The sequence below is a fragment of the Danio aesculapii genome, chromosome 14 (genome assembly GCF_903798145.1).
Source record: "Danio aesculapii chromosome 14, fDanAes4.1, whole genome shotgun sequence".
Classification (NCBI taxonomy): Eukaryota; Metazoa; Chordata; class Actinopteri; order Cypriniformes; family Danionidae; genus Danio; species Danio aesculapii.
The window spans coordinates 27,047,030-27,063,366 of NC_079448.1; the positions used below are offsets into that span (position 1 = coordinate 27,047,030).

The 16,337-nt window shown below is 34.9% G+C and overlaps 2 protein-coding genes across 5 annotated transcripts in view; one reads left to right on the plus strand and one right to left on the minus strand.

Moving 5' to 3' along the window:
- arhgef37 (Rho guanine nucleotide exchange factor (GEF) 37) overlaps positions 1–16,337 on the plus strand; it is a 284,253-nt gene that overhangs the window by 244,592 nt on the left and 23,324 nt on the right. The gene's annotated exons all lie outside the window — the stretch shown is intronic.
- The window catches only part of matr3l1.2 (matrin 3-like 1.2), a 28,950-nt gene continuing 13,068 nt past the window's right edge, over positions 456–16,337 (minus strand). Inside the window, exons 2-22 of one of the 4 annotated variants that reach the window (XM_056471974.1) lie at positions 13,620–14,517; positions 13,140–13,201; positions 12,452–12,490; positions 12,263–12,363; positions 11,088–11,146; positions 10,812–10,928; positions 9,842–9,967; positions 9,591–9,752; positions 9,381–9,505; positions 8,730–9,303; positions 7,865–7,985; positions 6,626–6,645; positions 6,414–6,536; positions 6,005–6,133; positions 5,335–5,385; positions 3,752–3,874; positions 3,540–3,670; positions 3,152–3,449; positions 1,240–1,396; positions 871–986; positions 456–788 (exon numbers count right to left, since the gene is read on the minus strand). In XM_056471974.1, coding sequence (XP_056327949.1) covers positions 735–788; positions 871–986; positions 1,240–1,396; positions 3,152–3,449; positions 3,540–3,670; positions 3,752–3,874; positions 5,335–5,385; positions 6,005–6,133; positions 6,414–6,536; positions 6,626–6,645; positions 7,865–7,985; positions 8,730–9,303; positions 9,381–9,505; positions 9,591–9,752; positions 9,842–9,967; positions 10,812–10,928; positions 11,088–11,146; positions 12,263–12,363; positions 12,452–12,490; positions 13,140–13,201; positions 13,620–14,387 — 3,456 coding nt within the window. In that variant the 5' untranslated portion in view covers positions 14,388–14,517 and the 3' untranslated portion in view covers positions 456–734. Of the gene's footprint in view, positions 789–870; positions 987–1,239; positions 1,397–3,151; positions 3,450–3,539; positions 3,671–3,751; positions 3,875–5,334; positions 5,386–6,004; positions 6,134–6,413; positions 6,537–6,625; positions 6,646–7,864; positions 7,986–8,729; positions 9,304–9,380; positions 9,506–9,590; positions 9,753–9,841; positions 9,968–10,811; positions 10,929–11,087; positions 11,147–12,262; positions 12,364–12,451; positions 12,491–13,136; positions 13,202–13,619; positions 14,518–16,337 lie in introns of those variants that run through there. The other 3 variants (XM_056471975.1, XR_008838771.1, XR_008838770.1) reach the window with 3 other exon arrangements.

Below are 16,337 nucleotides of genomic sequence, written 5' to 3' on the forward strand. Positions count from 1 at the left end.
CTGTTTAAATGAACACAATTGTTTCCCTGTGTTCTTCATACCAACTCAAATTTCTGGCTTTGTGAAGAATTATTAGGAAAAACAAAGTCATCTTACTTAGATGCCAAAAATAGCCCACCCAGTGTAGCAATCAAGCCTAGCTGACATTCATTCACCATAAGAAACTGCAATAGTCATAAATTCATCAGGAACAATCCTAAAAAGAGACAGGGCCCTAGAAATGACCTATAGATATTTATTTGGTCTAATAATACAGACCACTGACATTGACTTGAAAGTTTTAAACTTTACAATGTCTTGAGAAAACTATTATTCATGCAAATTCATTTCGAGGCATTTTTTAGGTAGTCCTGATTAATTGCATCATATTTTAACACTTAGGGCATGCACATGTTCTCCTTACACAAAATACAATACAAAACCTCTAAAAATGATTAAAAACAATGAAGACAAACTCAGAGGAATGCTGGAAGTTTAATAAAAGAACTGAAAAACAAAAACACAGTAATAGTAGCAATTAAGGTGTAAAATGTTCCCACATCTAAATCGCTAAACAGAACAGATAGAAATTGCTTAGGCCTCAGCTTTCACTGCTACATTAAAAAGAGCGATCCCTCAGTCTAAACTTTTTTTTAAGAAAAAAACCTAAAAAAAAAAAACCCAAAACAACTGAATGCACGAAAACACAAGCGTGGCATAATGAACATGGGAAGCTATGTCTCGTCATCATCAATTCATTTCTTCACTCCGTTAGTCTGTGCTTTGGCTTTTTCTTTTTCCAAATATTTCTGTTGAGGAAAGAAAAAAAGTTCAAAGCATTTTTCAAAAACACTGATTAAAAAAAGGGTAATGACAAAAAAAAGAAGTCACCTTAAGTTTATCGTAGTGTGCTTGGCTACTGCAGTGAATCTTCTTAGCAGTGTCCTCATTGGAGTAAAACAGGAAGCAGACTCTGCAATAATATCCCATCTTCACAAACTCCACACCTGAAACCAGTGCAGAAGAAGCCAATATTACCACAGTGTCTCCACAATTTCTGTGCTTTATTTTTCTTAGAATAGCCCATCAGTGGCAAAAATAGCACACTTTGTTTTTAATAGTTCTCCAAATTTCCATAATATTTTGTCTCACTTTTGTTTTAAGATGTTTTTCTGGCTTCTCTGAGCAAGTTGTGTACTAGGCTAAACATACTAGTTCTGGATTTATAAAAAACAAAGAAAAAAAACAAAGTCATCTTACCCACTGGGACATTCGGGTCATATTGCTCAAGAGTAGCAGTGCTAGTTTCAAGCTTCATTTCCGATGGTGCTATTGGAATGGTTTTTTCCTCCGACTTCACACTTTTCTCTGATTCAGCAGGGGGAGTCATTTTTTCTTCATCCTCAGCCTCTGGCGTCTGGGAAAAGTCATGGATAAAACAATTTTAAAAATAATTTGATTCAGCTGGTATGTAGTTGTTTTTCTGTCTGAGCTTAGATCACTCTTAAAACCTCCATCATGTCTTCTACATTCATATCAGATGATCAGGAAATGCAATGCAAAACAAAAAAGCAACAATAATGTAGTTCTTAAAGCACACTACAGTTTCCAGATATTGTCAAATTAACTGATCATTTTGTATCTCCAATCTCATTCCTCCCACATGATTTACAATTCAAGAGCTACAGTTCACTTGATCACTTTTTGCCATTTAAAAAAAACTATACAAAACATTTAGATTTTGTTTCTAATATGGTATGATTATGGTATAATTTTTTTTATAATTAAATACCATGTTACATATTTCCTTAAGTAATTAAATAATAGAATAACATATACATATATATATATATATATACATATATACATACATATACATATATATATACATATATACATACATACATATATATACATATATACATATATATACATATATACATATATATACGTATATACATATATATATACATATATATATATACATATATACATATATATACACATGTATACATATACATATATACATATATATATACATACATACATATATACATACATACATACATACATATATATATATATATATATATATATATATATATATATATATATATATATATATATATATATATATATATATATATATATATATATACACATACACATCTTAAATAGTGATTTTTTTTTTTTTTGTGTGTGCATTGCATATGCTTGTGGTTCTTTTCTCTCCGCCTCTGTCTCCAACAGGTTTCATCATTACCGCACATGTGTGGTGAATCAGGTGCCAGCATGTGGAGGCCGGCTTGTTTGTGAAGACAATTTAAACCAGACTGGAACGTTGTTCAGAGAGTCTCCTCTCTCCCACCTTGTGTTGTTTATTTTGTGAAGTAAAAACGGTGTAGTATTGCCTCGGTGAAATTGTTGAAAGTAAACGCTGAGTCTTGACTTTGACATATATACGGAGACACGTGTGCTGAGGAGGGTGCCTTTTTGTTTTATTACGTTTTCATGTTTTTTTATTAAGTAGGGAGGTAAGTGAATGTTATTTTATTTGTTTTATTTCATGTGCAGGGAAGAGGGTTAAACTTAGTAAGTTGATGAGTTTTTGTTTGTTATTTTAGCATTTAACTCTGCAAGCTTTTTATTGTCTCCTTTTGAAGTTTACACGTCAAATAAATTTGACTTTACGTTATTTCCTTGGTCATTCGTCTCTTTGTTGTTGTTTTTCCTTTTGAACGGGAGATGAGACTCCAGGCTCCTCATTAATTTAGATGAGTTCTAATTATTTTAATTTAATATTATTTATTGTTACGGGTCTGGCCATATAAGATTAGAATTCGTAACACCATATTAATATTAAAATAACGAAACAAGAAAACATGAAAATAAAATTTACATCAATGTAAAAGAAAGAGGTTTGACTAAAAGCCCACTTTCCCCCTTTTTCTAAATGGGTTTGAGTAAATCTAAACAATATTAATACACGTCAATTTTGTATTCATTTTGTTTTGGGAGCTAGATAATAAGTAGGACTAGAGTGTTTTTCTCTTACAGAATATTAAACAGCATAATATACAACAACATTTTTTTATGAAAAAAAAATACTGCATTTAAGTTAATGCAGTAACATATAAATCCACACAACCAACAAAATAAAAAGTTGACTCACAGGTTCAGTCCCCATAGTCTGGATCTCTGATGTCTCTTTGCTTTGATCTTCCTCTAGTTCTTTCTCTTCATTAGAAGCTGTTTCAGTGGGAACATTTTGGCTTTCCTCCTCTTCCTGGCTCTCTCCCTCCTGAGTGTCATCAGTAACAGATTCTTCCTCTTTTATCCTCTTGACAGAAGGTTCGTCGTCTTTCCTTTCTTTACTCTTGCCAGAAGAGCTGCTCTGGGCATCGCTCTCTACAGAGCGCTCTCTCTTTTGAGGCCGTTTCTCCTCAGAGTCTGGAGCAGGAGGTCTGTGCCTGTCAAAAAATTAGAACATCAAAATAGATCTAGTGCAAGATCATTTGGAAACATTTCCCAACAAACAAGTAATTGAAAGTTCAACCAACCCATGTTTGAGCTGCTTATATTTCCTGCTCACGTAGATGAGAAGTCGTTTGCCTTCAAATTTAGGACGGTTTAGCTTGTAGGCCTCTGCCATTTGCTCTGCATCCTCTCCTCTTTCCATCTCAATGAAACACTGGGCCAAACAAACAAATTACATGAATTTCAGATTAATTTAGCCTGAGTGAATCTGGAAGCCTTTATTTGAACACATTACCTCGTTGCGCATTCGATTTAGATAGTATCTCCTGATTTTTCCATATGGCTCTGCGAGTTTCAGAAGTTGTGAATCAGAGCCTTTGAAGGCTGGAACATTTCCAATGTAGATTACTCTGCCACTCTGTAGACAAAACAAAATACATTAGATCTCTCAGGCAACATCCAGAGCTCTACACATTAAACCAACTTGAAAAGATTTAGCATAAATGCCAGACCACTACGTGAGACTATAATTCTCCCACAGAGATACACAAAAAAAAACAGAAGACTTAAACATACATAAACCTCGCAAGCTGTATACAATAGGGCTGGGTATTACAATCCATTTAAATTCGTTATCGATTCATCAACATTTCATCTACAATGTTCATTTTGCAGACATGGAATCCATAATTTAACATCAAGGCTGGTAATTAAAAGTGCTACTTTGGTATACGACAGAAATTATGTGAAAAAATTAAATTATATTCATTTACAAAAGATTCAAGTGAAGTAACTAATACTATGTTAAAAGTACAAAATAATAACTTGAATCTTCTGTTAACAAATGCTTCACGAGTGTGTGTTTATTTTGAAGACTTTTATGATAAATATTAGTTATGCTGTTCATTCCACTTTGGCGACTCCTTACAAATAAGTAGGAGTGTACAGGATCACGGTTGATCCATGATTCATACAGATCACAACCCACAGATTGAAACACACATGGCTTTAAAATTTTGGGCAAAAATAAATTACTACTGGTAAATTAATCCTAAATTTGTGATGATCACAAAGAGATCACCTCTCACGTCATTCAAATCACATGTATGAAAGCATTTAGGCTTTCCTGTAAAATATAATGAGGATGGAACAAGTTGTGGTGGGATATTCGGGATGTGGTGGGTTTCATTAAAGGTGTTTTTTGTCACTACTTGTTTAGCCTGCATCAATACATTCAGTGTAAGCTGCACGGTTAATCATTAAAAGATCGGGGTCTAAACACCCACGCAACAAACTATGAATGGTGGTGATTTGCAGATGTTTATTAATCCTTCGAATCGCTGCATTCAAATCTGAAAATGCAAGTCAAGAAAGAGATCGAGTCTTTAGCCTTTTGAGTTAGATATAAAGTTACAAACCGACAAATAACACAGGGACTGGGATAGCAGTTTACTGATGTTTATGGTAACGATTACAATTACTGTCATATGCATTTAACGACGCACAAAAACGAAAGTTGTAGGCAGCAACTATATTATCTCACCAATAGGTGGCGACAATCAGCCATCAAAAATATGCCACTGAATAATTCTTCAAAAATGACACATCTGGCAATGAAACATGAAGCTTTACAAGTGAATCATTTATTGAAAATGAGACTAAATAAATATGAGTTGTACAAAGTATGTTAGATTTATACATTTAGTGTCATCAGCAACAGTAGTAACAGTGAATTTTTCACAGTACTTAAATGAATTTTTATTCAGCTGATTATTTCTTTCATTTTATTTTTAATAAAATTACAGATTCAAAGTTCTGTTTGTTAAAACCGAATGTTTGTTGCAGTGCTGTTTTTGTAATAAATGAAAAGCAAATTACATTTGTCTCCTCCCCTTTTTGGCTGATCCGAAAAAATGGTCCGATCCGTGGCTAAAAAACAAAACAAAGTAATCCGAACAGTGATATTTGTGATTTGTTACACCACTATAAATAAGTGGAATTGTCTATTTCTAAATTGATATCATTTTGTTAACTGAAAATGAATTCAAATCAGAAAATCTTTTTTTTTTTTTTGCCAAGTGCTAGTACTCAAACCAACAAGACAAGCATGTTGAATGCTTTTACGTAAAGCTATTAAGCTCAGGAAATTCTACAGCATGAACATGTAGTCAGTCATTGTTGTTGTCGCTGTTACATGATGTACTAGGATCTGAATAGGATCGCTTTTTGAGCTGACATCATCGTTTCACAGAATATACAGATGGGCTGTTTAAACAAAAATGCAGGGGCATCGTTTTCAGATCTACTAACCCTTAGACCAACTTCAATTGTAATCTGAGCTACAAATTCAATTTGTTACAACAGCAAAGGGTAAAAACCTTGTTTGATGTGCCTTCTCAGAACACATCCAATAAAATCCTACTGATATAAAAAGTGTTATATCAATTGGCAGAGAGCAAAAAATCTGAGCAAATAGGGTACATTTTTATGAGCTACTACGCAAGTTTTGGTTAGCAAGTCAAAAACAGTTTGTAAGTCCGAGTCTTACCTGGATGGTTGCATAGGTGTGTGAATGATAAACCCTCACAGGTTTTCCACACACAGATGGTAAGACATTTCCACTGTAGAAATTAACCATTGCTTTTGCTTCTTGCTCATTGGCAAGCTCCAGAAAGGCCTAAAACAGAGCACAAGAAAAAAAATCTTTAGGCCACTTGTCTAAAACTAACTCCTTAATTAAACCATTTACAACTTAACATAAAAACTAGTCCCTGCTAGCCAAATGACAAATAAATGCAGCTTGACAATGGATTTAACATAATTATCCATTTATTAGTAATTGCAAATACATTTTTAAATCTTGCATGAAATGTCTGAGTGGATAGCGATAACAAAGCTGTTATAAAACACGCATCTTAAACTACCAAGACACATAAAGACTATCTGGCTGCCCTTACCTCAGGCCTCACGTCCAAGACTAGGTGCCGCACCACTGTACCGAATGGCTTTGCAAGAGAAAGGATTTCCTCTAGATAACCGTAGCCACGTTTAAACCCAACAACATTCACAACTCTCAATCCCTACAAATAGAAACCACCAATTAACACTAACCAATGAATTAATGTGCATCCATTTTTAGCAAATTAATTTAATAGAAAACGTTACTTACTCCGCTTTGCCTGGAAGTTCCTGAAAAACAAGATAAAAAAGGCATTATTTAAAAAGAACGATTTAATTAAAACATAAAAATAAAAAAAAAATTAAATTACTCAACAGCTAGAATCAGTCAGCTACAGCTGGCAACAATGGTTATAGTCATTACTTCAGGCTAATACAGCACAAAACCCTTCAAAAATTAACAGGCTTGTTGTTCAATAAACTTAATGTTTTCTCTTGCACATTGTTCTTTAATGCAATTTTTTAAATTTGTGTTCTCGCTAGATAAAAGAATTTGTTTTAAAAATATGTAATTCTTTATTTACTTTACTCTTTATTGGAAGCATGTCATTTGGTAAGGTAAACATCAAATATAAGATTTCATCCTCTGTTGTCGTAGTTCAAAATAAAAAAAAAATTCTATTTTGAAGTTTTTATTAATAAAACTGTACTTTTTTTTAACCTTGTAAAGCAGCCAAATAAAAGACACGCGTGTTACTGTGCATTCACACCGAAAGCGGCGAAAGCATCCAAGTAGCCAGAAGTCACTCATTTTGTCACTCATTTTTGTGCGTGTTCGCCGGTGTGGGCGTCAAGAAGAGTTGAAATCAAGTCAACTTAATGGTAATGAGCTATAATGCACTTCGGCAGCAAGAAATTGAAATGTAGACGTCCACCGCTTGAGAGGAGTCCAGAAAACACAGTCCGGTGAACTATGGTTCTGACCACAGTTCTTCCCAAGGGTTTGATTATTGTGGATTTCCAGTTATTTACAATGTTTTCTCACAGGGAAATACATAAAAAAAAAGTTACTGGCTAGTTAGTGATCAGCATTCATTAATTTTTTTTTTCTTAAAAAAGCGTGAATCTCATCCGACGATACAAAACCGTATTGCTGCTTCAGCATATTTCAAACATATGGACACATATTGGATAAGCAGAGCAAAGCCACACCACACGCAACCTGATCTTCCATTGTTAAATGAATTTAATAAAAAGTGTTAAACATTTTCACACTAGAAAGCACGTCTTATGAGGGAATATAACAAATTTGCTGATAATGCTGCAGTGGCTCCTTTAAATACGAGATCAAATGTAACGAACTTTGACGCTCTCGCTGGTGGAGCTGTGAAGACAGACAGCGTTGTTCGCCAGGGCAGCCAGAGAGAAATTTGACGTTCTCACAAGCTTCAGTGTGAACACACAGTTATGGATAATTGTTAAAGCCACTGATATTCCTCAAGTGCAGTACCTGTAGTGTTTGTCTCTTGGGCCTTTGATTCTTGTCTCTCAGACTCCTCGTCCTCTGCAAGCTCATCAAGAGTAACAAACTCATCCAAGTTCTCTGGAAAGTCAATTTCAATTTGACCCTCCTAGAAGAAGATAAAGACACCATTCAGTAAAAAGCAGATTTTGATAGTTCAACAAGATTGGCCAATGAACTTTAAACACTCATGTTAACATACAGTTATAAGATAGCACTCAGAAATCCAAGTATTTTTCACTTTTTACAAGGATGAACTAATTAAGAGAGAAATGTAGTTTTTAGAAATATGTCTTTAAGGTCCAGTGAATTGATAAACGTGAATTGTTCATTGACTTAAAAAGCGGTCACCCAAAATGAATTATTGTTCAGAGCAAAACACACAGATTTAAATGAAAACCTTTCCCTTTTATTTCATTTCAAAACCATATTTAGCCTCATCCACTAGGTGTAATCCTGTTTGTAAAAGGGGCCTAAGATGGCATTTCAAATGAATCTCACACGTAGGGATGGGCCGATTAACGATATTATATTGAACTGAAAATTTGTCAATAACAATAAGCTTTGGATTTTTTTACTCTATATTGATCTAAGAGCATATGTGCTGTGATCTCAGAGAAATGTGCTGTGATTTTAGAGATGCACTGAATATTCATGCACCGACAATTAAACGGCTGAATATGTTATGCCATTTAATGGAACCTCTTAATTTTTGTGGCTTCAGTCATTGTTGGCGTGCTCTTTTAAATCTAGAAGCATTAACAACTTATATCGAATATATATAGTTATCGTTCAATATGGAAAATAAGTATCAAGATTGCATTTTTGCCATATCGCCCAGTCCTACTCCCACCTGCTCTGCACTGTCCTCCTCTTCAGCACCTTCATCTTCAGGTTGCTCCTCATTTTGTTCCTCGGGGTCTTTAGGATGTTCTTCTGCGTTCTCCTCCTGATTGGTCTCAGATGCTGCCGACTCCTCCAGCTTAGTCTGTGTGTCTTTTTCATCACCATCATCATCATCTTCTTGTTGTTTCTCTTTGGTCTCTTCATCATACGAAGCATCTGTGGTTTGCTGTGCTTCAGGGTCCTCCTCTTCCTCCACATTAGCATCATCAGTATCTGGTACTTGTTCACCGGTTTGTTCAGTTTCAAAGGAAAGGTCGACATCTTCTATAGTGACGTCTTCATCAAAACCCTCTTCATCTCCATCACGTGCTTCCATGACGTCAGCTTCTTCATCACCGTAGCCCTGGGTCTCTGCTTCCTCAGGCTTTGGTTCCTCTTCCCTCTCATCAGAGCTCTCTACGGCTCTGGAGCTTGAGGCCTTCCGGCTCTTCGATGAGGATTTGTCTGCAGGTTTGTCAGCAGTTCTGCTGGTGCTCTTACGGTTCGATTCTTCTCCATCATCTTCATGGCCTGGTGGGATCCTAAAACACATATGGCATCATGAGATGCGTGTTCTTTCTAAAGGTATTAGTGGTTTTGTACTTAAAGTAACACTTACGTTAGAGTCTTATACTTTGTGCAGAGATTCATTCGGATTAATCTTTTACTGATAGTCAAAGGATTAACAGTGTAGTATTTCACCAACATTTCTGCATCGTCAGGATTGGCCATTTGAAGAAATGCCTGTTACAAACAAAAAAATAAAAGATTAAGAAAAACAAAGAATGAATAAAAAAACGTTTCATGCTCCACAAAATATGTACCTTACCTTATCATTTAGAAAGAGCTGTTTCTCAACAGTACCAAATCGACGAGCTATTGTCAGGAGCTCTGGTTTCTTTTCATTGCCTCGTGGTAAATTGGAGAAAAACACCACCTGGCTGACAATTCTCTTTGTGGGTCTGGTGTCTCTGGCTGGCCTTCCACTTTTCTGTATTGACAATGCAAATGAGCTTAATTGTGCTGATTGGTTGACTTGTTTCATTATTATTATTTAATAATAATACTAATAATACATACCCTAATTGCCATCAGCTCCTTTGACAAATAAATTTTGATGTCTTTCCCATGCAAAATGGCTGGTTTGCGCTGATAATAATTAGCCATGGCCAACGCCTCCTCGTGAGTTGTGAGTTCCAAAAAAGCCTTTGAAGATTAAAACAAACAACAGATTTTATGGTCAAATTTAGGGCTGCACAAGATTAGAAAAATCTAGCATTGCGATATTTTTTTTCTTTCTGCGATGTATATTGTGATATTAATAATCTGGTAATATTGTATTTATATCTCTATTTGGAAAGAATGAATAATGTTAGATCAACTGGGATGATTCTGCAATGGGAGTGCCCCTCCATAAAATCAAATAAGCAATCTATATATTACCCAGGCACATTTTCATTGTGGTCTGTGCTATTTGCAGTGCATTTCTGTATTTGCATGTGTTGTGAGTATTTTCGTGCATGTGTTTAGTCAATGATTGATGAATTGATGTTTACTAATTTCATCTCCATAAATTCCAATAAACAATCTAAAAACTTTTTGGGGTCCCCTGACACACTTTCATTGTATTGAGTATTTTCATGCATAACAATCTATAAATACAATCAAGAAAAAGATACAACAAAAATAAAGTGTTTATTCATTTCCTGAGTCTAACCGTATTCAAGTACAGCAACTGAATGATAAAATAAATGAATCATTGTTAAAGTCACAATTGGCACAATTTCTTATGCCTGAATGCTTTTAAAATCGTTGTACAATTCCAGGCATCAAAAATACATGCAAATGCTAAATTATAATACAAATTCAACACTGACATATATCCCAATTATCAAATTATCACATTGCAATATCGATGCTGAAATGATATATTGTGCAGCCCTAGTGAAATTTACTCGATATAAACTAGGAATGGTCCTTATATTTCGTATTGTGGATAATGACATCGACTCTGGTCTTGAATGACACTTAAAACATAAACAGACATTACCTTGTTATTCAGGATCAGATGCTCACAGATGGTCCCAAATGGTTTTGCCAAGGCAAGCAGGCTGTTCGTTGACAATGGTTTCCTTTCATATTTTGCCACAACCACTCTACTTCTTATCTAAAATAAAAATATGCATGAGTATACGAGCACCAACCCACCCAAAAGCCTACATACTAAAAGTCTAGGTTACATAAAAATAAAAAGTACACCAGAATTGGACTTTCAATATAATTTCAACAAAACTTTTGGACCAATTTAACAACAAAACGTTATTACCTTGGGTGCTGAAGAATATGAAGTTTGTTTACTTGTCATTCCCACACTGGCATCAGACCCTAAAAAGAGCAATTTAAAAAGTCATTTAATTTTAGCTGTAAAACATAAGAATAAATAAATAAAATTAGATAATGATAATGGCGTTCAAAAAGTAATGTGATTGGCTGTTGTCCTCTGCTTTTTCATGTTATAAGCTGTCAAACTGCATGTGTATATATTTTTCTTAAAAATAAATGGCAAATTTTGGCATGTGCTTTAATTACATCTTCAGCAACAGACTCCTTTAATAACATAAATCAACTTTAAAAATATCTAAACTTGTTCAGCTGCAACAAATAAATATAATTTCTATTAAAAAACAAAAAGGTTTAGTTATATTTAACCAAAGTATTAGCTCACTAAGTCTTAAATCTCAAAATTTTAGGCCTTAAAAAGTCTTATATTTACTGAAATATTGTGTTGTGTAAAATTTTTCTATTTTCTATTTTCCTTTGTCGTGTATTGCTACCAAATCTGGCCCATACAACCCACACAATCACCAACAATCCATCTCAATAAAAGTTACACTTTTTTGTAAAAACGGTATTTTTAATTATTTTTAATAACAATAACAACAATAAATTATTTTTAATAACATTTGTTTAAAAGTGCTCCATGTATTTACTGCTGAGGACACTGACCTGGACAAATTTGTGTGCATATATTCAGATTATTATAGTTTTCAAAACCTTTAAAACATTTGTTATTTATTTTTTTTATTTTAAAGAAATTTTCTGTTGGAAAAAAAATGTACAGATACAAGTAGATTTTGTTTTTACACAAAATCTAAAATATTTTGCAAGAAAATATCTAAAATATCAAAGTTTTTAATTATTATTTTATTATTGTATTATTAAATTTATTAAATTATAATATATATTTTTTGATAGGGCAAATAAAAATCTTTTCCATCTGGGCCATTTAAAAAATTCCTTAACCTTTAGCCCTTTAGGAGTCTAAAATTTCATTCATAATGGTCATAAAATTGTCTTAAAAAGTCTTAAATTTTACTTGGTGAAACCTGCAGAAACCCTGATAAGCAAAGTGGATTGTTGACAAAAAAATAGATACATCTTTAGAAAGATACAGAAAGGATGTCCAATAAAATAACAAATACATCCTCAGAGATTTCTTACCCCAGCTGGAGCTCATCCCTGTTCTCTGTAGACTACCGATTGGAGCTGCCCCCAGCAATCCATCTGAACGACTCTTTGTGTCCAAGGAAAGTGATGATGACCTGAAAAGAAATCATTTTTAAACTCTTTTCTTATAATATACGCACCTTGTGTGTTCATACAGTATTTACAAAACAACTGATAACATACATGCGGCTGGAAGGCATTTGAGGATCCCAGTCGGGGTACCTAAAAACAACAGAAAACATGACATTTAGTTTAAGGACTGCAAAAGCAAAACATGTAATTGTGTGAAGATTCTACATGGCAACTTTTTAAACCACTAAGATTTCAGGTTCTCATCCATGAGGTTACATGAAATACTAAATTATTCATACTCATGTTTGCTTTTCAAGTGCACCTTCAAAGACTAAAAAAAGCATTTAAACAGCTAAACGTTGCAAGTATTTAGAGAAGACATTTTATGAAGTTCCCTTTTCAAGCAAGAATAATAGTTTTTCAAGCAAGAATAATAGTTTGTTCAATGATTGGTTAAAGTGAACACGGCTACTGCTGCCACTAATAAAAAGACTAAATATTTAAAATAAAAGAAACTCTTTTTAAAACACACACACGCTGCAAAACTTTACTTGTGCTCTATTTTTTTTCAGTTGCTTGCTTTATCTTGTTTAATAAAATGTTGCTAGCCATGCTGCTTCATTCTAAGATTGCATTTGCATGCATATTTGCAAAGTCTTCAAACGCAAATTCTAAACTACTTTCTTAACGTTCTGACCACTGAATATCCTGTCTACTTCCCAGAATGCTTCTTACACTGGCCCTGGGTAGTTCTTATTGTCGAGCAGTTTTCACAATTCTCCAAAAACATTCCACTTACATTTGCAGGAGTAGTCGCCGGTTTTCAGTGTGGCGAATCCCAGCTGTGTGCTGAGTCCATTCCTTCACACAAACAGCAAGGAATTAAAAAAAAAAATTACATTTAAAACATAACAAATTAGCTGTGAGAACTAAAGCGATTCAAAGCCTTGACAAACTGGCTCAGAAATAACTTGACAAGCTCTTCTTTCTGCATGTGTGTGTGTGCAATAAATAAGCACTGAAATGGAACTGAAATGAGTTCTAGATATTCACTGTCCTAACTGGAGCCAAGCATAAAGATCAAAAGTCAAAATCTAATCAAGAAATATACTATAGATGTTTAATGAGATGCAAGGTTATTTATCTTACACAAATTTGATGCTAAGTTAAACTTAGAGGTGATGATTTAAATGCAACAAATGATGTTTAAAGAGGGTCTTTAACAAGCAGGACTCAAGAAGAGGAAAATGTGTGTGCAGGAGTCAAGCAACTTACTCACCATGACAGAGTGCACATCAAAATCACAAAGGGTGCACATGTGAGGAAACATGAGTGGCCTGACTCCCAAAAAATCCTGCACTTTTCCCTGAGAGGGGGCACCCATTCTTCTCTGCATGAACATATCGTCGGATGTTGATGATGAAGACATACCAAGGCTGCGGTAGGAGTCATGGGAAAGCTCAGAATATTGGCGGTCTTTGCCACTACCGCTGCCGTAATCTAATATGTCGTATCCACGACTGGAAGTGTCTTGCATGGAAGAATAACTGAAGTTGCTTTGGGAACGGCTTTGCGACTGGCCACTGGAACGGTCCAATCGTCCACCCTGCCCTTCACCCCAGGTGTCTCGGCCACCTCTGTATGAAGTCTCGGAAGAATGGGTTGACATATCACCAGACATTCGGCGGCCAGCTTCCATCTTGCGGTTTTTAAGTTGCATAATAAGATGGGGCAAAGTCTCCACACTGATGTTCTCCTCTGGAACCTGTGCCAGTGCATCCAGATCACTTGGTGACAGACCTAGGCTGGCGAACAGTTTCATAGTATTGCTAATGTGGCTGCCCGCTCTGCGGGAAAGCTGAGATTCATGGTCTTTGCCATCCACTCCACCCAAGCCAGACATGCCACCACGTGACTGTGAAGACGAGCCAAAGTGGTCAGAGTGCGTCTCACCCATACTAAAGTTCAAAGTCTCAGCAGCAGCCAAAAGCCCACGACCAACAGCAAAGCCTTTCTGAAGATCATCGCCAGTCAATTTCTGAGACATGGCCTTGAAATGACGGTGCTCCAGATGAGTGGAAAAAGAGAGGAATAAAGTAAATCAAAAAGTCCCCAAAAGGACAATCCGTCGATTTAAGCCTGGATCGAGAAAAGAGCTCCTCCAGAATGAAACACGTCTGCAGAAACACAATGGAGCAATGATTTCTAGCATGCTCACGAAATGATTAGCAGTGGCATAGGAAAGCAAGACAATGAGCTCCACAATTCCATACAATGTAAATAACAGAGGTAAAAAAAAAGCCTTACTTACAACGACAGAGGTACAAATGGACAGTTTGGAACACTGGCCAAATAGAGCAAACAAGATTTACAAGTACCACAAAGAGCATATTTAATATTTAACTGGAACTTACAACAGAGCTTTGAAGAGAGAAAATATTTGAGTCAGAATTTAGGTCCTTAAATGTTGATGGGAAAGAAAAGGAAAGTTGATCAGAAGAGAAGAGGAGAGATTGTGTTCATGTCTGAGTTGGCCTAAAACTACAAATCAGAATTCCATGAACTAATTTTGTAGAAATAAGGCCAATCAATTTAGTACTTAACCACAAATAGAATTTGGTATCAAAGGGCCTTGCCAATATACAAGCCATCAATCATTTGGCTCAAGTAAAATAAAGAGTGCAAAGAGAGCACAAAGTTATCAGAACAAGTTTTGTCTCTTCATCCAAAGAAAAGTGAATTCTTACCACTTGAAATTGAAGGTCATAGAAAAGTAAATAGATACAATTGAAAAAAAGAAAAAAAACAGGGACATCATGGGTTCAAACTCGAAAAGCCTATTATCTTTAAAGTTTTATTGAACATGAAACAAATGACACAAAGGTGGGTCAGCTCTGTTCTCAATGGTGTTGTTTTCAGAAAGTTGAATTGACATTGTGAAGTGTCTTAAAACATGTGGACATTTTCACCAAGAAACCAGAAAAAAATCAGCTGATTATCAAACTTACCAAGCATGCCAGAGTTTAATGTAAATGAATGAATGAATAAGCTTCACGTTGACAGGATCAGCTAAATGAATTAGGTGCAGGCCTATGTGACTGAATAAAGTTCCAGTCATGCATCAAACCATCGAAGACTGTCAAACTTTTATGAATTTCTTAAAAACTGATAGGTCTATTTTTTTAAATGACATTTTTTTTCTTCTTGTTGGAGCAAATGAATAACTGGATTAATAATAGCCTTGGTCTATAGTCATTAACATTTGAAGTGGATCAAAACTATTTTTCAAAGTTGTCCAAAGACAAGAATGGGTATTGCTCAACGGCTATAGGACAATTCTGATGAAAGGTTTGGATCCACTTCAGATGTTGACTACTGTATGGGTTGTTTTCACATGATGACGAGTGAAATTCAGATGGAGGACAGGATGTGATTCTTCTACATAAGAATCTATCAGATCATCAAAATGTTTCTGTTTAATGTTGTTTAGAATTGTTTAAATCAGCCAAAATAAGAAAAGATGAACAGCTTTTATACACTTCCAAAAGGTTTTGCTAATTAAGGGGGAAAGTTCAAGAAAAAGGTGGCGTGTAATAAACATTCATAATTCATAAACATTCAAATACATCCATGTGTACAAACTTTTTTTCAGATACAAACACCACCACACTTTTATATACAGGAGAATATAAATAACGTACCCTGCCATGTTATCACTGTAATGAAATATTTTTTTGCAATAATCCAAGTCTTTACTGGCATTTCGGCAAAATAAAAAACCGAACATTGAGGTGTGCAGCAGCAGTGAATGTTTGTTGACAGTAAGTTCATCAACCGAACAAAAAAGCAATGCAACGCTTGTCATAAAACTAGATGGTTATTATTGTGGAGCACTTTACCTCCTTAAAAAATGAATTAACAATTATGTAGACTATGCATCCATTCTTTTGTATGCTTTCATCTGTTATTTCGTGATTTCTGGAAGATGCCTGCAAAT